The sequence below is a fragment of the Xyrauchen texanus genome, chromosome 39 (assembly GCF_025860055.1).
Source record: "Xyrauchen texanus isolate HMW12.3.18 chromosome 39, RBS_HiC_50CHRs, whole genome shotgun sequence".
In the NCBI taxonomy this organism is placed as follows: Eukaryota; Metazoa; Chordata; class Actinopteri; order Cypriniformes; family Catostomidae; genus Xyrauchen; species Xyrauchen texanus.
Window position 1 is genome coordinate 34,529,678 of NC_068314.1, and position 20,579 is coordinate 34,550,256.

Consider the following 20,579-nt stretch of genomic DNA (forward strand, 5'->3'; position numbering starts at 1 on the left):
AAAAGTTATTTCTCTGTAAAAAAAAAAAAAAAAGATATGTCATTTCTAAATGACATTTTGTAAATTACATAGAATTATAGGCCGGTGTTAAACTTTTTGGAAAAAAAACAAGCAAAAAAAAAAACACTGTTAATATTAATAATAATAATAATTACTATTATTGTTGTAATAATACAAATGTACGCCTGTACCATAGTAGTATTCGTATTTTTGCTGCTGGGTGAATCTACCGACTGTAGTTTTGTAACGGAGAACTCCCGTCCTGACGCAAGTAGACCAGTCCGTGTTTTTGCACAGCCTCGTTCTCTCATCCACTTGAACATCAGCCTCAAAGCCCTGGGAAGAAAATAAAAAAACAGTAGCCTTTCCGAAAGTCATTCAGATTCAGAGGAGCAGAGATTTTCACTGAGAAACCTCCATCCGTATGTGATCTCCTCTGACGGGAGAGCTGAAGGGATGGCGGGTTGCGCGGAGGATTCATGGATTTTTGCTTGACAGGCACCAGAATCTTCTGTTGGATTAGTTGATTCATTTATATATGGGGGATTTGCATGTATCTACTTCAAAATGCCATTTGCCAAACGGATCGTTGAGCCTCAGCTGCTGTGCAGACATCCCATCCCCAATGATGAAGGGTTGCGGTTCGAGGATCTGCGCTCCATCAGCAATGTGGTTCTATCCCGGACCCTGCGGCAGCTGTCCGACCTGGCCAAAAGCGCCTGCTCCTTATTTCACGAGCTTGAGAACGAAATCGTCTGCACAAACCAACGGGTCTGGGCACTGCAGATCAAAATAGGCAAAATCCAGCAAACCGCCAGTGCGCTGGATCCGAAACTGGAGGCTGTGCGTAAGTACCATTTTGGTTTGCGCGTAAATTATTGCACAGTTGATCGTGAGATGTTTGTGGTGCAACAATGAATGAATGTGGTGGTTTTATGTATCAACTCGCATTTAGAAACTGCCTCCGACCAAATTATAATGTGTCACACGCCTGTATGCGTAACCAACACCTGCACCGTGACCGGTTGCGCTTTTCGCTGCCAACCGAAAAAACGTAGGCCTATTTCAACACAGTAGGCTATTCAGTTGTTGCAGAATAATGTTTTCGTTCATATGCATGGTCACTGGGCTTTTAACGCTATTAGGAGAGAGTCTTGGTCATTTTGAGCAGCTGTTTAAAGAGAGGGGCGTGTTGATGCCATGGCTCCGGTCCGCTATTTCCAATGCTCACATGCTTATTAACATGGATAAACGCAACAGCTATCTATGCAGATATGATATAAGCGTGTTTATCAGGAAAAAAAAACAACTTAAAAACTAGATTTTAAAACGTATGGTTGCATAATCACATTTGGTTGCACGAGCATTGATTTACACATTATTTATTATGTTTATTTTGGCACATCCCTATTATGGGAGCGCACGTGAAGCTGGTTTAATATGAAATCATGTATTTTGGAATTGCACTCACCCAGAGGCTGTATCAGAATTAAAGGTAAGAGAGAAACCTAAACCAAAGGGTTATCTGTGATGTGACGTTTAAACATTTGTCCTTCTCGCTTAAAGATGAAATGAGACATTTTACATGAAACATTTGTATATGGGTTTGGAGAGAATATAAGTATGCTGGTTGAACATGCATGCTTGGATGCAGCATGTGCCTTTTTTTTTTCATGTGATTTAAAAAAAGAAAAAGCTGGGTTACTGTGAGGCACTTACAACGGAAGTGAATGGGGCTAATATTTGGGAGGTTTATAGGCAGAAATGTGATGCTTAAAATTGTATAAATGCTCTACATGGCTCCAGACTAAAAAAAAATAATTTGTAAACCATTTGGAAAAAGATTTTCTCTATTTAGATTGCTGTTCAAAAACAAGCCAAAGAAAAGTCAACTTATGACCCATTAATTGGAGGTTCAATAAACAGGATGTATAGTTGAGAAGATAAGTTTGCATTCCCATTTGTCTCATAAATGTTCACAGTCCTTTAATAATTTATACAAATATAAGGGATAAAAGATTTGTTTTATTTAGTACTGCCTTTCAGAATCTACATTACAGATATGGTATAGTATGCATATAGTAGTGTGTAGTCTTCTTGACCATCAATGAATGTTTGCACATATATTTTTTTTATATTGCCTTAGTCTTTCTTTACTGTTACCGGATGGCCCCAGACACAGAGACTACAAAAGTGTAAATTGAATTAAATCCCAGGTGCAGTTTATTGTGCTTCTCCAATCCCAATCCATAATTACCAGAAAAAAAAGTGGTATACAATAACAGACATTTAATTATAAAGAAGCCTGAAATTCACTTGGGACTCTTATTTTGAAATGTCTGCACTCCCAGTTGTGAGCTCACTGATGTCTGATTCGCTGAGAAAGTGAGTCTGATTCAAACTGCTAACTTGAGCTCCTGAGTTCAAACCCTCCATTTTTTTCGGGTGATTCATGAAAAAGATCTGGTTCAAAAGAGTCATTTGTTCACGAATCTCACGCGCTGGGTTTGTTGTTGCGTGCGGTGCAGCGTGCTCATCACAACAGAACAGGTGAAAAGCAGCGTGAGACACACTGGCGGTGCGCGTTGTAAAAATATTTTCAATAACTCACAAGATGATATCTGATGAAACCGCATACGAATGCACACAACCCGACTGTCGCCAGTGGAGAATAGATTTTAAATTGTCACAATTATTTTTGGTCGATTTGCGACCATTTTAATCGCAGTCTGGAGCCCTGCGCTACATTATTTCTTCTGTTATAACTCATGTATTATTTAAATGTTTAACTTTACATGTCTAATAAGTAATTCCTGGGATTATAGGGTTAACGGCGTTACGTCGTCATGGCAACAAAGTTTGTAAATTCTTACATATCTTCACACAGAAAAGGTAAAGCGGTTTTATCACACTAAAATCATGTTTACACGCATATTGTTTACGTCCCGTGGCTATACTCCCCAATTTGGAAGGCTCAATTCCCAATGCGCTCCAAGTCCTTGTGGTGATGTAGTAACTTGTTTCAATTCAGGTGGCGGAGGACGAATCTCCGTTGCCTCCGAGTCTAAGACGTCAATCCACGCATCTTATCACGTGGCTTGTTGAGCGCGTAACCGTGGAGACATAGCTATTCACGCTATTCCCCTTGGCATCCACGCACAACTCCCCACACGCCCCACCGAGAGCGAGAACCACATTATAGCGACCACAAAGAGGTTATCCCATGTGACTCTACCCTCCCTAGCAACCGGACCAATTTGGTTTCTTAGGAGACCTGACTGGTGTCACTCAGCACGCCCTGGATTCGAACTCGCAACTCCAGGTGTGGTAATCAGCGTCGATACTCGCTGAGCTACTCAGGCCCCAAACAGTGAGTATTTTAACATTTAAGGCATGGCCCCATTCACTTCCATTGTAAGTGCCTCACTGGAACCCAGAATGTTGCTTTGCTTTTTTTAAATAAAGGAGAGAAGTAGGAGTCGAAATACATTTTTGTGATAATCAACATTATTCCACAAATGCTGTGGATTGATCTTAATTTATATTGAACCCAGAATATTCCTTTAAAGATGGATGGGCCGATGACATGAGGCCCATGCTTTGAAATAAATACAGAATCCCCATGCAGCATCCTTGTCAAGCCTCAGAGGAGATCATTGCCTCATATGGACCATAGCCTTGGCACTGGCTGCTGCTGTATAGCTTTAATTATAAGAGGATATTAAGCTACAGTGGGGCATAATCCGGTGCATGGATACAGCACTAGAAATATGGTGTTAAATGCTGAGATTTCTCCCTCTGCTTTGAGGCACACAAGCATATTAGTTCGAATTGTGGAGAATTCACTCCATTGCTGCCGATGCGTACAACGTTCAAAAATAAACTGATTTGACCCAAAAAGATTAAGGCATGTAGGTCAAGTTAGGACCTGCTGAAATAATCACTTTCCCTCTACATTGGTTATTACCATCTGACCAAAACTACTTCACCCCTACAACTTTCTCATGATGTTACTGAATCAATGTGCAATAGTCTAGTTTTGGAGGACTTGTCTCTATTTGTTATGTTACAGAGTTCAAAGCATGTAATGTCCTTGTGAGCTGGGCAGAATGATGTGAAATCGGAAAGGTGTCTGGTTTTATTCACCTACATAACTAAACTGGACCCTTCCCCTCCAGGGTAGTACTACGTTTTTTTATTCAGAGAATTAAAGAGTTTCACAAGAGCCTGATGAAAGGAGAACAATATCTATTATAAAGTAGGGAACAAACATTTCACTGTAAAGCACTGTCCCAACCCAGTACATTAGTTTACATATGGTACACTGAAAACCCTAACAGGGGGTGGAGCCAGGAGTTTTTCAAAAGGGTGGCCAGGCAGGGGCAAGCGATCAGTCTGTGGTGGCACCGAAATGTGCGGGCAGCATTTTTATATCGTCGGACTGTGGGTTGGTGCAATGACACCCAGGACAGAGAGGTTTGGCGACCTTGGTGTGCGCACATTTGTACAGAGATGATGTCACCTCTAAAGAACTAAATTGTGCCAAACAATGACCAAAACAATTACTAAAACAGCAATTGCGAGTGGGGTGGTCAATGGGACAGGTCACCAACTAGCTCTGCCACTGAACCCTAATAAGTTGACTGTACTAATTGATTGAGTAAACTTCCCTCAAATGGACTGAGTCATGGTGTCTCCAAAACTAAATTAAGTTCACATAACTTGGTGTTCATATAGAATGAACCTAATTATTTAAGTTGAGGTAACTAGATGCAAGTAGACTTAACTTATATTTGCTGTTTAGGTTTTGTTGCTTCAACTTAATAATTTTAATCGAATGGGACCAAATTTAGGTCATACAGTAACCCATCTTAAATAATGAAGATTATAACTGATTCTAGGTCAATCATCATATAAACGTAACTCTCCACAAAAACACATTTATGCTTGTACTCCAGTTTCACATGTACAATGAGAACTGAGATTAACAGGGTCCAACTTGAGGGGAATACAGATCACCCTTTAACACACAACATAAATAATACTACAAAATACTACCTCTTAATTCTTTTTAACAGCTATTTAAATGCCCCAGATGTTCTTTCTGACCAAGGAAACATAATTAAATAATTCAAGCATAATGCATTTCCCATACTCCCATAGCCTCAATTTTGTTCTTAGTTTTTAGTTTTGTCTGCATCCAGCAGCTAAACAATTTGCATAAATACATCTGAAAAAAATCTGATTTCTATCGCATTTGAAACCACCTCCCAATGTTGTTTAAATCAAATTTGGAAAAATCAGATTTCGTGTGTTTTTATGCTGTCCAGACTATCAAAAACTCATCTGGATACGATCTGGATATGCCAAAAATCTGATTTTTAGTGGCAGTCTGAACAAGGCCTAAGTTTTGTTGTTACATGCATGTACATGCCACGTGTTACTACAATAATAGACTGGTGTGCAACACAGTCTCATTTAAACGGTCCGCATATCAGAGCCGCGGCAGATGCGCTTGAGCTCATAATGTTAAAGTGTTCTCCCGTTTCCTTCTCCCTCTCTCTCCTCAACAGTTCCTGGTAACTTTTAAACTGTCTTGTCTAATGATAAAAAGGCAAATATCAATAAAACTAATATCATATACCGTCTGCTAATATGCACATATCTCGTTTAAACAGATGTAATAAACCAACCTCACAAAACTTGCGCATTATCATGAGGGAGCTGTCTCATCATGATGGAGCAGCTGAATCACCTACCTGCTTCAGGAAGAGTTTTATTTGCAAGATTGGAGCAAGTATCTCACACACCGCCAGTTTCCGCATACCTGGGAGCGCCCGCTCTCAAAACTGTTCTGACGGATTGTGAGGACCCACTTTATCGACCAGCTGTGGGTTAAACGCTTCCGAATGACAAATGCTATGTTCAAAGAATTGTGTGCCAAGGTCGGACCTTTCGGTGGGCTAATCACATCAAGCTATTGCACACTTATAACACATGCACGAATGGTCAAAACACACCATCGTTTTGCGGATAAACCATTTCCATTACCTTAATGCGCATTTTAACTAATACGAAACTCTAGAAAATCCACCTCCTCCTAACGCATTACATTTTAAGCGAATTTAGAACGTTTATTCGCATATCGAATGTTGCCATTTGTGATTTCTTATACGCAGTTTCAAAATGCAGGGGCGGAGCTAGGAGTTTTTCACAGGGGTGGCTGGGCTGGGGCCAGCGATCAGTCTGTGGTGGCACAGGAATTTTAGTACAGTACATGTTAAGTCTTGTGCTCAAAAACGTCAATTGTGTGTGGGGTGGCCAATGGGGTGGTCAGGCTTCAGTCCATGGTGGCCATGGCCATCCTTGGTCACCCCCTAGCTCCGCCACTGTCAAAATGTGCATAAATATTTGGATAGAAACCCACCTACTGTCAGGATATATCTATAGGCAGGCTCAGTGACGCTTCACATAATCTGGGACATCCTATAATGTTTAATGTGAAAAACGCTTAACATGGCTCAAAGTACTAAAACGATATTTGAAGACCAAATTCACTATACACATGATTGATTACACATACTATATACAGGTAATCAGATGAGCCCAGAATCTAAATGCAAAGCGCAAAGTTGCACGTTAACCGTTATCCCCACGTAGAAAAGTGTTTAAAAAGAAAATGCCTATCGTGGCTTATTATAATAAGATTTCATTCAGCTTTTGGGTTGTGCATATAAACTGACATTTCTTTAACAGTCTGTAGTTTTGTCTGCATCTAGCAGCTAAACAATTTGCATAAATACTGTTGAGTGAATAAGATGTGATAAAATATGCTCACCTAAAAGTCGCTGGTTCATGTTTTGGAGAAGAGAGTAACTGTACTATGCCCAGACAAGCTTAAACACATGCACTCACTTGACTAGCTCTAATGTAGTGTTGTTTAACTCACCGCTGAGTTTTGCACAGAGAGAGTGTTTGAGATATTTGAAAGGTCAGATAAAAGTGTTTGGAGGGTCTCATCAAATCACTGACTTGCATGAAATAACAACATTACATTTGAATTCTGTCTAGTCTTGGTTCTAATCCATTCTGGGAAGGTTTTCTCTCTCCACTCTGGAAGTAAGAATGCCTGTGATCTGCTCTCCCCAGCGAGGATAAACTGGGTTGGGTAGAGAATTACCTTGCCTGCCTCCGGTCCTGTTTAATTAGACAAGATCTCTCCTGGAGTATATCGTCAGTGTGCTGGTTTTTCTAATGAATGGAAAACGTTAGAGTGAGAGGACTCAACTCCTAATGACTGGAGAAAGACCTTTGACTTCTTACATTTAACACCCATGCCAATTTTGGTTGTAATGGGAACAGTCCCACCTTTGTACTGAAAGAAATCTGCATTGTCTGTAAGAATTGAAGCAAATCCACTCATGAATTAAAACACATTAATTTTGCATTTTGTTTTATTCTATAAAGTAGTGTCAATATTTCTCCCAAATTCCAAATAAAAATATTGTCATTTAGAGCATCTGTGTATCTTATCACGTGGCTCGTTGTGCATGTGTAACCCACACAAGAAGAGACAGTCACAATGTAAGTCAAACTGCGTTTTATTGCAGGCAGGCAAAAGTACAGAAAAAGGGTAAATCCAGTGAAGAGTTGTCGAGGGAAGCGTAGGGTCAAAAGCCGGGGAATCAAAGAGAGTAAAGGGGCAAATCCGGGAGAGTAGTAGAGGGGAGTGAGGGTCAAAGCCGGGGTAAACAGGATCAGCGAGACGGGACTAGTGGGAGCAAAAGACAGGGAAACAAGGGGAGCTGGCAAGCTAAGAGGTGAACGAGAGGAGGTCAAAACTAGACGAGACTAGTGGGGGGCAAAGACACGGGAAACTAAATACAATAACCAACAGGAGTGAGACGAACGGGTTGTGAAATATATAGGGGCGAGTGCAGGTGTAAACAATGATAGGTGATGAGACGAGTGCAGGTGAAACTAATGTGGTGACTGAGAGCGGGCGCAGGTGTACATAATGTTCTGGCCATTGGGAGCGGGCATGTGAGCCCGAGGGGGGAGATAGTGTACGAGCGTGTGAGCTCGTAGGAGCAAAAATGAGCGTGCAAGCTCGAGCGAGCAAAACGGGCGTGGTAGCCCGAGGGAGCAAAACGAGCGAGGAAGCTCGAGGGGGCGGAGCGAGGGAGCGGGGTTCGTGACAGCATGACACCGCGGAGACTCGCAGCATGTGGAGGCTCATGCTACTCTCCACGATCCATGCACAACTCACCACACGCCCCATTGAGAGTGAGAACTGCTAATCACGACCACGAGGAGGTTACCCCATGTGATTCTACCCTCCCTAGCAACCGGGCCATTTTGGTTGCTTAGGAGACCTGGCTGGAGTCACTCAGCAAAGCCTGAATTCGAACTTGCGACTCCAAGGGTGGAAGTCAGCGTCAATACTTGCTATTCATATTCAGTTTTAAACAATATAGTACTAATGTTTTAACTTAGGAAGAGTTCAGGAATCAATATTTGGTGGAATAACCCTAATTTTCAATCACAGCTTTCATGCATCTTGGCATGCTCTCCACCAGTCTTTCGTATTGCTGTTGGGTGACTTTATGCCACTCCTGGTACAAAATTTCAAGCAGCTCTGCTTTGTTTAATGGCTTGTAGCCATCCATCTTTTTCCTGATCACATTCCAGAGGTTTTCAATGGGGTTCAGGTCTGGAGATTGGGCTGGCTGGTCCTCCGTCCACACCTTGACTGACCTGGCTGTGTAGCATTTGTCCTGCTGGAAAAAACAATCCTCAGAGTTGAGGGACATTGTCAGAGCTGAAGGAAGCAAGTTTTCTTCCAGGATAACCTTGTACGTGGCTTGATTCATGCATCCTTCGCAAAGACGAATCTGCCCGATTCCTGCCTAGTGGATCGGTAATGATCTGGGGGTGCTTCACTGAGGCTTGAATCAGGCAGATTCATCCGAATAATAAAAAAAACACTAAAAAATATTTTACTTAAACACATATCTATAAATAGTACATCCAAAGAAATTTATTATTTTTACTTGCATTTTTTCCAGAGCTGTACATTTATTTACAGTATCTGCAAATAGGGCTACAAACAACTGCACAACCGCTACCAAAAAATAAAAACATGCTGTAAATACTAAATAGAAAATTTTGATGTGGTGGGAGGACACCTGGAATGCTGTAATTGACACTTTTCACTATTAGTTAATTGTTAGAGCTATAATTGTAATCTCAGTTATTTATTTGGTTAATTGTACAGCCATTTACAGTATGCATAATATGCATATTTCACTTGTATTTGCATTTATTGATAAAAAATTCCACTATCCACATGTGTCCTATTCTTTCCACACAAAGCTTAAGTGTGACGTTTTTCATAATTACGACTTCAGAAGTGGGAAGTAGGATCTTCCAACAAGCACGTGAATGCAGCATTAGATTAGGCCATTGCTGTGGGCAGTCATACCCAGCCTTGGTCATACCAGCACACAGAAGCTGAATGGTAATAGAGTCCTGAGGGAGAGGGGGTTCTAACCTTTTAACAGAGCCCACTGCAGCGTCCTCTGTATATGCTCTAAGAGCCCCTGAAGCCAAATTCATTGTCTTATAGGTTTAAAAGCCAATCTCTCTATACACACACACACACACACACACACACACTAGTGCAGTCATTCTCAAAAGGTGGGTCACAACCTAAAAATGGGTCGAAGATCTGTTCTGATTGTTTCGGACAGTAAGGAAAAACAATGCTAAATGCAAATAATAAAATGCAACTAAGCATAATTCAACCTTTGGGTAGCAAAATAAATAGACTTTTAAAAGGGTGTAGATAATTGCTTTCTGTATCTTTTGTTGTTGACATCTAAACCGTGCATTTTCTCAAACTCAACGTTTGACGTATTTTGGCATGAGTTCATCACTTGGTAGAAACCAGCCAAATTAGCCAATGTCAACATGGACAGGTTGCTTGACATGCGTCAACCTTGAAAAACAATAATAATAATAATAAAAATTGGAATTAACTCCATGAAAGGGAAACAATCTTTTCAATATTATAGTTGTTATAATGAAAATGCACAATAGTGTCATTTATACAGCGATGTTGCTGATTAATGTCAGCTGCATTGAAACGTGCAACATTGTAATATGTGTCGCAGGTAATTTGGTCATCAGTGTCCCATTGTTCAGTGGATGAACACCAATACTTGTCTCGAATTCATGTTATATATGACTAAATTCTGATTTATGACATAGGGAGCTAGGGAGCATAATTAGAGGACTACAATGTGATCACGCATCACGTTGTTTCCGGTACCCTAGGATGGGCCACATTATGCCAACTCGCCGACAAGCGCCACCTCTAATTAGACATTTTACATCAGCTCCAGTTTGTTTACCTTCCCCTGTGAAACAACAACTGAAAGTGTGTTGCTTCAGGAGCATGAGAGACCTGGGTTCTGATCCCTTGTTGAAACCAGCAAGTTATTGAGTTCACATAATCAGTGATGAGAGCGTTTCAGAGGTTGCATTTTCCCCTCTAATATTACATTTGTACTCCACTGATATTTAAGTTTATTAAACGTGCGTTCCTGTTTTTTTTAGATACCCTTTACAGCTGAAAATAACTGGCTTCAAAACTCGCTTTTGGCGCCCCTCTGTGGACATTTCACCCAGAAAAAGGAGCTCACATATGTCCATACGCACAACGCGGAAGCCAACTGGTACGTGATAGCTGTGCGGTATGTGTAAACCTCAGGAGGGGCACTAGCGACTGACGCTAGTGGCTGTTGCTTTTAGCCTCCTCATTAGCACACCCATCTCCCTTGCTGGCTGGCAGCAGTTCGAATCCTGCTTGGAGCATGTCGAGCAGGACCGGTTATACTCACATGTGTACATTCGCCCAACAACACATACCGCTTTGGCCACTGGGGGCAGTGTTTTGCATTTTGGTAAATACAGAATACTGATTTATCATACAAACTAAATATTATATATATATAATAATTCAAAAATTTAGTTTTGTATGATTTATCATACAAAACTAAATATTATATAATATTTAGTTTTGTATGATAAATCAGTGGTATTCTTTCCATTTGACTCCAAGGCCTCCATAGTGCAAGAAAATATGTAATGGCCCCCTCCAACCGAAAACTAGAAGTGTCAGTAGATTCAGATAATAATCGGAATTAATTGAGTGATTCCAGAAGTTTCAGGAGCAGTCACTTTACAAGTTGTAGGCATGCATTTACATTTTTTTATTTATTTATTTGCAATTGAATTAAGTTTGGGTATATTAATATAACTTATTTTAAATAATTTTGAGTCATCTTGCTGGTCTTTGGGAAGTTTGCTGTGGCTCACCCAATGGCTCCCGGCACCCTGTTTGAGAACCAATGTGACTAATCAATTTGGCAATGTGTTGTAGCTATTAAATATCCAATGTCAAATATCCTGGATCCTGACTCAAAACCAGTTGAGAACCGCTGCATTTGTTTACATTTATGCATGAACAGAAAAGGAAGCATTTGGTTGTTTGTACAGACACAAATACAACAGTAAATATGCATATGAAAGATATGGCAAAAGGATATGTGAACACATGCACATGTGCACACAAACACACATCTTCCTTTCTCTCTTTGTCTCATAATAGGTCGAGAGTTCTCGGTTTTTCCATTTTGATGAGGATCATAGATAAATGAGTCTCAGTGGCCTGGAATTAAAGTAGCTTTGGACAGCACATCATCCTCGTAGCTCCAGGCCACTGCACTCTCAGCTCTGATTGGTCGACTTCTGGGACTGCTGCAGCCCATGGTTTAAGTACTTGTAGATTTCACCCACCATTTTTACTCACAGACAGTCATAGAGAACAAGTTTACTGTGAGTGCTCGTGTGTTGCCTCTGGTCATCTACGAGGACATGCATACATGCATTTTTATTTTTTTAAGTTTTGATGGAATTAAGCTGATGTTTGATCAAAGATTCAACGGTTTGAATCCCCCCCCCCCACACACACACCTCACAAACACACACATGCCAGCCATTAGCTTGACTGTAGGAGCCATTCCTGAGCGCATATTCTGCAAAGAGGGGCAAACTTCATGTCAAGGTCATTTTTAAGGTAAAGTGCTTTTATGAACACCTTATTTTTATATGGCTAAACTGAAATATGCTGAGAGTGTGAATAAATTGGGTCTTTACAGATTCCTTTCATCCTACTGATTAAACTACAGACTTGGAATTTCTGACGGTAAACCAAAAAAACGTACATTTTCCTACAATCAGAGATTATTACAAATGTACAGATTTTACACAGATGGAAAACTGATAACTTGGTCCATAATTATGAAAATGCACCATAGTTCTTCCATAGGATCTATAGTTTTAACAATGATATTTGTAATAGTTAATGGTAACCATAAAACCATGCATGGCTACTCATTACCATGGTTAGTAACTATGGTTTCTATATAAAGAACTATGGCATTTTTGTTATTAAAAAAACGCAGTCTAAGTATATTTATAACGTTTTTTTTGCCACAACTACCATAGGTAATACAGTACAGATAGTGTTACTGCAGGAAATTCATGGTAAAGTTTTGTAAGCGCTGTGATCTGAGAATTGAAATGCCTTTTCTCCTGTTTTCTTTGTCTGTGCTGTTTACGATGTGGAGGCTGTTTGTTTTAAAACACCGAGACATAAGAGTTTTGCTAAAGACAATTCAGTTGATCAGTGGCAGTGATCCCTGCCACGCATCTCACAGGTTCACATGTGCAATTAAAATAGTTGTTCGGTTGACCAGTCTGTGGATTACTGCACCTGCTCTGCGCTCGTGCTGCTATGATTAAGCCGTGTTGATAATTGTTCCGTTTGTGTAACGCTGTTTCATTCCACTTTTGAACTGAGCAAAATGCACTCCAAAAAATATACAGATGACAGGGGAAGGATCGTTTATATCTACGAGGAAAGCGCTAACTGATTGTTCAGTGAAATGTTGTGATCCCCCGCCATCCTACGTTTCAGAAATGAGCTCGCGGGCCACTTGAAATGAAGCGAGTTTGATACGTGTTGTTATGTGGCGACGTCACTGTGAGTAAGTGCGTGTATTTGTGTGTGGTGGGGCCCCTTATGCAGTGTATAAAGCAGCTACTGGGACTGGCAAGCGTTATGTTGCATCAAGAATATTAAATTAACCATGTGAAATCCCAACAGCGGCACTCATAATTCATCAGTGGTGCAGCGCCGCTGCAAAATGCATATAGGGGAAACACTGGAACTTATGAATGACTCGCTTATAGCCGTTTCTGCATAAGTTTGGATAGAAAGCATAAAAGAAGAATAAAGGTGCTTTGTGTTTCAGATGGTAATAATTTGTGGCAATTAATATGCAATTCATTATTTCAGTTTCAACAAGTTGTTAGTTGTGCAAGTTAGATAACCGTTTCAAAGATGGGAATTTCTGATGTTCTTGTTCAACGTTAAAATATATGGGTGGAATGATACAATTTTTTAATTCCAACAGCTCAGATGCCGAAAGTATTTGTGGTGTTGTTTTCTTTGCCTTGGGGCTGTGCTGTCTTTAACATGGGGGTTAACACAATTGAAAGGCAAGCATTGTTATTCCACTTCCTTTCAGGTAATTTATTATGGGGCACACAAAGGAAGAATGACACCTTTAGCATATAATTTACTTCAAATATAGGGTAAGAGGGAGAAATATACATTTTATGGTTTAATTGCGGCTTTGGGCTACTCTCAGGGATTTAAGCTGACCTTTACCTCTGATTGCCCCAGCAAATGTTTTTAGATAACTATGTATAATTATTTATCAATATATATTGAAATATTGTTATATGAGGGCTTTCTCAGCATATATTTGTATATGTGTTTAAATGTGATTAATCACGATTAATTAATCGGGACACCATGTAATTAATTTGATTACAAATTTAGCCCTAATATATATATATATATATAACTAAAATACTCATCTATCATCATATTTTTGTAATAGCTTAAAAAGTGAACACAGTTAAAGGAAGTTCACCCAAAAACGGCTGAGCTTAACATTACACATCCAGGCATTTGACGCATGCACAGAGCTTACTACATGATAACACCAAAGAGACTGCAAATGTCAAGATTTATAGTGAAAAAGGAGTAACATTTTTGCATTTAACTTACCCAAAACCAATTGTGTTGCTCCAGAAGACCACTGGAGTCGAATGGATTACCTTTATGCTGCCTTTAAGAACTTGTGCGTTTTGGCCCCATAGACTTGCATTGGATATAAACACATCATACATACTGCAAAGGAGAAGAAGAAGAAGAAAAAGAAAGTAAGTCACACTTTGAGAGGGCATGATGGTGAGTAAATGATGAGGGAATTATAATTTTTATGTGAACTATTCATTTAAACTGTGCGCACTGTGTATTCTCAGAATAAACGTATTTGTATTTATTTTTTCATAAATAGCATACGTCATTTTGGGGAAGTTGTCACATGCATCACATGTATGATGTAATTTAAGAAAAATAATAACATGGATCATTTTATGTTACCTTTTTGTTTTTTTACTGTTTTTCATATTTATTTAAATATTTTACATTTGGCCAAAAAGTTATTAAAAGTCTATATTTGATTTTCTAGTTCTATTTTAAGTCTATAATAGGCTTAATGTGTGTTCTTAATTGTGTGTATCAAGTCTCCAAAGACTTCACGTGCCTATAGAAATTGTAGATCTATGTATATATGCAGGTACAGTATGTAATGTATATTTCATTATAAGGGCAGCACCCCCTGCTGTCACTCATCTTAACATCTGTTTAATGAAAGCGAGTTGACCTCAGGAATAATTAGTTAGGACAGCAGGGCCAGCGTGGATCTTCAACTTCTTTTAATGTCTTTGGATGCAGAGTATTTAATATTAATAAAGGGAGAGACAATTGAGGGTTGAAGGGATAGTTTTCATTTATTTTCTTTTTTTTCCCCGGCATTTATATTTAAATTTGAAGCCAAAGCTTAGTTCATCATTTACTCGCACTCATGTTGTTCCAAACCCATTTGGCTTTGTTGTGTAATGCTGCAACCAGCGATCATTTTGACAATTAAACTTTCAAATGAAAACTTATCAATTATTTGGGTAAAAAGTGCCAAATTTTATTTCTTGCATTCTATTAAAATGTTAATGTCGGATGCTATACATTATGTAAATTTTTTTTTTTATTTAAACCACTCATTTAATCAAACTATTACGAAAAACAAAAGCATGCGACATATACGAGACGAATTGACAATGAAATCTGTCATAGATTATTTTCATTATCGATTTTATCGATTAGTCATTGCAGCACTAGTTCTGTGGATCACCATTCAAATTCATTGTGGAAAAAAGATGCAATGAAAGTGAATGGTGACTGAGGCTAACATTCTGCCTAACATCTCCTGTGTTCCACGGAAGGAAGAAAGTCACAAGGGTTTGGAACAACATGATGATTGTGAACATTCCCCACACATTATTTTATCTTGAAGTATTATTTGATGTAAATTAAATGGGTGACCAAATTAAACCAAAGGACTTTGTTCAAACATCAGGGCCACAGTGTATTAATCTCAAAACCAACATGCCATCCGCCATGTGCCCAGACTTGTTCTGAACTCAGCGGAAGCCCCCCGCCCCCTCATTCAGCAGTACCCCCATCCTAAAAGCTCTTCCACAAAACAGAACGGCCCACTGAGCAGAGACAAATGCTGGAGTCAGAGAGCACCTGTGTGTGTGGGTTTGTGGCAGGTGCTGTCTCTGTCTGCTAAGGTACATGATTGGCACGCTCTGTTGGGTTACCCGTATAATCTGCAGTAAAGCTTGAATGTTCTTTTATGTTTGGGTGTATTGTCTTGTCTAATCTTTTATTCACAATCACATATCATTCAAAGCGGTGAAGCATAGGGATGGTTAGAAAGGTAAACTAGTTTGTCTAGTTTCCATTCCTCTGCACCATGTCCAGCTTTTTTTAAACACATGAACACATCTTTTGTGAACGCCTCCTAAGAAATGAATCCGGGTCAGTTAAACCTGAAACCAACCTAATTATACAGGGCTTCCTTAAGACCAATTAGTCGACCCGTTTCTTTGGCATACATTTAGTTTTGCTCATCCTTAGTCTAGAGATATATATATACTTATAGATTATAGAAGTTGTCTATAATGCATGTTTATTTACATTTTAGAGTATGCGGCTAAATAAAAGCGCAAAAAAAGGCTTCTAGAGTCAAGATTTGATCTGCCTTCCAGCCTTCCCAGTGCTCTAGTTTTTCCGTAGAGTTGGTCTGATTCTGGGTTTGACAGTGCTTTTAATATTTAATGCAGTTTTATTTTCATTGGAGGCACATGAAGGCTCTCTATGAGGGCTGTCTGAGACCTGCTCACCGTGAAGGAAGAGAAAACTGCATTCTCTTCAGCAAAGCCTTAAATATGAAGGTCGAGCAGAGAAACAGTCAAACTGTTAAATGATTTAAAGTACTTGATGCTAATCATATGGACCAAAAATTATCACTATTAGGAAGAGAGAGGCAGAATTTCTTTAGAAAACAAGTTGATGACTCGATTACTTAAGCTCAAATCACAAAGCTCAGATACAGTAAATGAGTAACAATGTGTTTTTAAAAGCAGATTTTAAAAGGCAGAGTGTCGGAGCTGTCCTGATATGAAGCGGAAGCTTGTTCCAAAGTTTGGGGCCTACAATAGCAAATGCATGATCGCCCTTCAATTTGTAGCGACAATGAAGAACTTTCAGCAGACGTTGGTCAGCTGACCTAAGTGCTCTAGTTGGAGAATAAGGGACAAGAAGGTCACAGATATATTGAGGTGCGAGACCAGATAGAGCTTTATATACATAGCAGAATGTTAAAATCTATCCTCCATTTTATGGGGAGCCAGTGTAGGGATGCTAATACTGGAGTAATGTGGTCAGACTTTCTAGACCCTGTAAGGAGCCTAGCGGCTGCATTCTGGACCAACTGTAAACAGGACAAAGCAGTTTGAGGCAGTCCGGTATACAATGAGTTGCAGTAATCTAACCTTGACGATATTAGCGAGTGAATCACAATTACTGGATAGTGTTTTACTTTTGCAATTGATCTCAAATGGAAAAAGCTGTTCTTAACAACAGCACTGATCTGTCTATTTAAAAGTAGCGATGAGTTCAAGATCACTCCAACGCTCCTTTCATGAACTTGCTCATTTGCAGAACAAGCTGGTCGACCAGTCCAGGTAAAGAGGACTTGGAGGGGCTGAGAGTCAAGTCAAGTCAATTTTATTTGTATAGCGCCTTTCACAACACACATCGTTTCAAAGCAGCTTTACAGAAGATCAGGTATTAACAGACTATAGAACTGTAATGTCTATAATGTCGATGAATCATCATTGTGCAATTAGATAAAATACGATTGTTAATCGTTTTTAAAAATAAGTAATTAAATAATAATTGTATTAATAACCCAGGACTAAATCAGGACTTCAGATTTGCTCTCATTTAACTGTAGAAATTGTCTGCCAGCCAGCACTTAATATCAGCGAAGCATTTTAGGGCATTCTCTATTGATGATTGTTTTTGTCCAAGCATGCTGGGAAGTCGTCAGCATAGCAGGATAAGACATACCATATCTCTGAAAAATTGAGGCTGGTGGGCGCATGTACATGGAGAATAGTAAGGGTCCTAGAATCGACCCTTGTGGGACCCCACATAATAGAGGAGCCGATGAAGAGGTTAATAAAAAGTGTTCTTCCTTTTAAATAAGAGGCAAACCACTTTTTTAGTGGTTAACAGTACATTTAAAATTGAAGAGCAGATTGGTATAGTTTCAGTAGGTTGGTACATTAATGATATATATATTTTTTACATTGTAATGAAGATTTTCTTATGAAAATTTGAATAGAACATTTTATAACGTCCCCCTTTTGCTTTAAAGACAGCATGCACTCGAACTGGCGTGGAATGAGAAATATCCATAGAGCATCTTTGTTTTTTAAATGTAAGCAAGGAAATCTGACCTTTTGTAGAAAGGAGTGAACATGGTCAGTGTCGCACATTTGCTTAATTGTTTTATAATTACATTCTGATACCAGATTTTCAATGTAATCAACTGAATATATCTAGCAAGTCAGTCCACTTTTGGCCATTTTTATAATATTCCTGGGAGGCAATTTCCAGCCATGACAGTGCAGTTCCTATCTACTTGAATGGGGGAACACCAAAACCTCAAATACAATTGGTCAAGATTATGATCAAAGAACATATTTTAAATCCACATTAAAATCTGCCAATGCTGGTATCATAAATTGTGTTTATTTACATCAGATTACTCTAGAAAATGCCATTTTCACATCTTGTATAGCTACAGCGCCTGCGCGTTCTCGAGATGATCGACAGGAGATGTCTGCATCTAAAAAATGATTGGCTCTTTTACCTGTAAGGCGGGACTTTCTACATTCGTTGACTGTTGGGCGTAAGCTTCTTGGTTGGGCGTTCCAATTTCTCCCATTAATTTGAATAGAAGTGGCCCGTCTCACCAAATCACCAAAATCCCAATTGTTATAAATTATAACAGACTATATAAAGGCCTATATTCATTATTATTTTAAAGATATAGGCTTATTCTTTATGTAATTTGAACACTAAATTTTTAGTGTCAGTTTTGTAAGGTGTTTTCTTAGGAATTGTCACAAATCAGGAAAGTCTAGTAGTTCAGTTATACTGTATCTAGAATGCAGTTTAATGAATACTTAATATGTAATTGTTATTATTTCAGATTTCATTATAAGCCACAAAGCACCAGACACCATGTCTGAAGACCTATTGCCCTCTCAGCTAGGTCAGTTCGACTCGGTGAGCAATTATCATGTCGTTTTCCACAAATAATTCCACTCGAGGCTCATTCCCAGAAATGCTATTAGACTTGGTGATAGGAATATGTTTTGTGATAAAATATAGATAGATACAGCCAATTCTCAGCTGGGAGTTGCCACCATAACTAAATCAAGGTAATACAGTACTAGCCTCATTTTACATTTTGGGTCTTTTTCTATTTTATAGGGGCTGAGTGAGGTGGGAATTCTTTTATGTTACTTTTTTTTTTTTTGCCTCTGAATTGTACAAAAATCAAGTACAACCGCCTGGTTTTCTTTTCCAAAGCATTCAAACTCAAGGGTCCCATATTCCACATCTGCAGAGAGTCACATGACTCACATAAAGAGAATAGTATTGGTAGAATATACTTCTTGAAGTGCACTCAAGTCACATGCATTATAATGTACAGTATATAATTCTTTTAAGCCGTTCTTAACTATTTATATCAAGTTATTTATATCCAAAAATATTGGGAACATGAAATCACACCTGTCTCTGTGGCAGCGCTAGACTCTGTAAACAGCAAAAAGTGCTGTGCATTAGCCAAACAGAAAACTAGCCCACTAAAACGCTCTTTGAGCTCCAGTTTCTGAGTGAAATGTCCACAGAGTGGCGCCAAAAGCGAGTTGTATTTTTAGTTGAAAATGATGTAATACAGTCAACAGGAATGCATATTTTGACACACACACCCTGACGAAGGCATAAGCCGCAACGCGTAGGTGTATCTGTCACCAATTTTACTTCTAAAAGCCATGATTTAATAAAGGCTTTTTAACTTTTCTACACAATTCGAGTGCCTTGGAATATTTTATTTTTTGTTTTTGAGCTTAATTATCCCAAGCAACCAAAGAGCACCGAGATTTTACACCCTGTGCAGCACTTCTTTTGCATTCTTTGCAGATAGGAATGCATATTTTATTAACCATATGCCCAAACCCATACCCTAAACCTAACCGTCTGTAGAGTCAAATGTAATTTTTGAGCGAAAATGCACCCTCAGAATCACGCTCAAGATTGTTTATGTGAACGAGATTACTTCCTGGTTCCAGTAGCATCACATGGAAAAGTTAAACGCATTTGAATGAATGCAAAAATGTCTGATGCGATGCGATCATATTGGTAATACTTAACTCTGAATTACAGAATGGCAGAATCAATTCCATGAGATCACGTTAGATCAGACATATCTGGGGAAATATCTGGTCAGAGACTCCTTGCATTTTTACTTAGTCTTCCTCCTTTGATCAGGCTATTGAAATGCCACTGATCTCGGTATAACTTTGATCATGGTGCTATCTATGATGATGAAACAAGTGGAATTTATACATGTGAACTGCATGTCTTATACTTCAGTCAGTCTGTATCGCTCTTCATCCCTCCCTCTCCCTATATATACTGTATATATGACTGGATTCTCACAAAACATGTCATTGTCAGGAATCTGGAAAAAGTTTCACGCATCAAGAGGACACTATGGGTAAGCATTAACCACCTCCTTCGATTGGCTGGATGTACAGATGGTTTAAACAGCAGTTCGACTCGAGTTCTCAGAGAAAAGCTTTGCTCCACAGAGTGTGAGATGTGTCTGTCATGACGATAACCGTCTCAGAAAATATCACGGTTTCACGATATATGGTATTACACAATTATT

The 20,579-nt window shown here is 39.1% G+C and overlaps 1 protein-coding gene across 1 annotated transcript in view; it reads left to right on the forward strand.

Annotated features, from left to right (window-relative positions):
* The first annotated feature begins 567 nt into the window (after positions 1-567).
* nhsb (Nance-Horan syndrome b (congenital cataracts and dental anomalies)) overlaps positions 568-20,579 on the forward strand; it is a 75,133-nt gene continuing 55,121 nt past the window's right edge. Inside the window, exon 1 of the mRNA XM_052111525.1 lies at positions 568-851. Coding sequence (XP_051967485.1) covers positions 568-851 — 284 coding nt within the window. The remainder of the gene's footprint in view (positions 852-20,579) is intronic.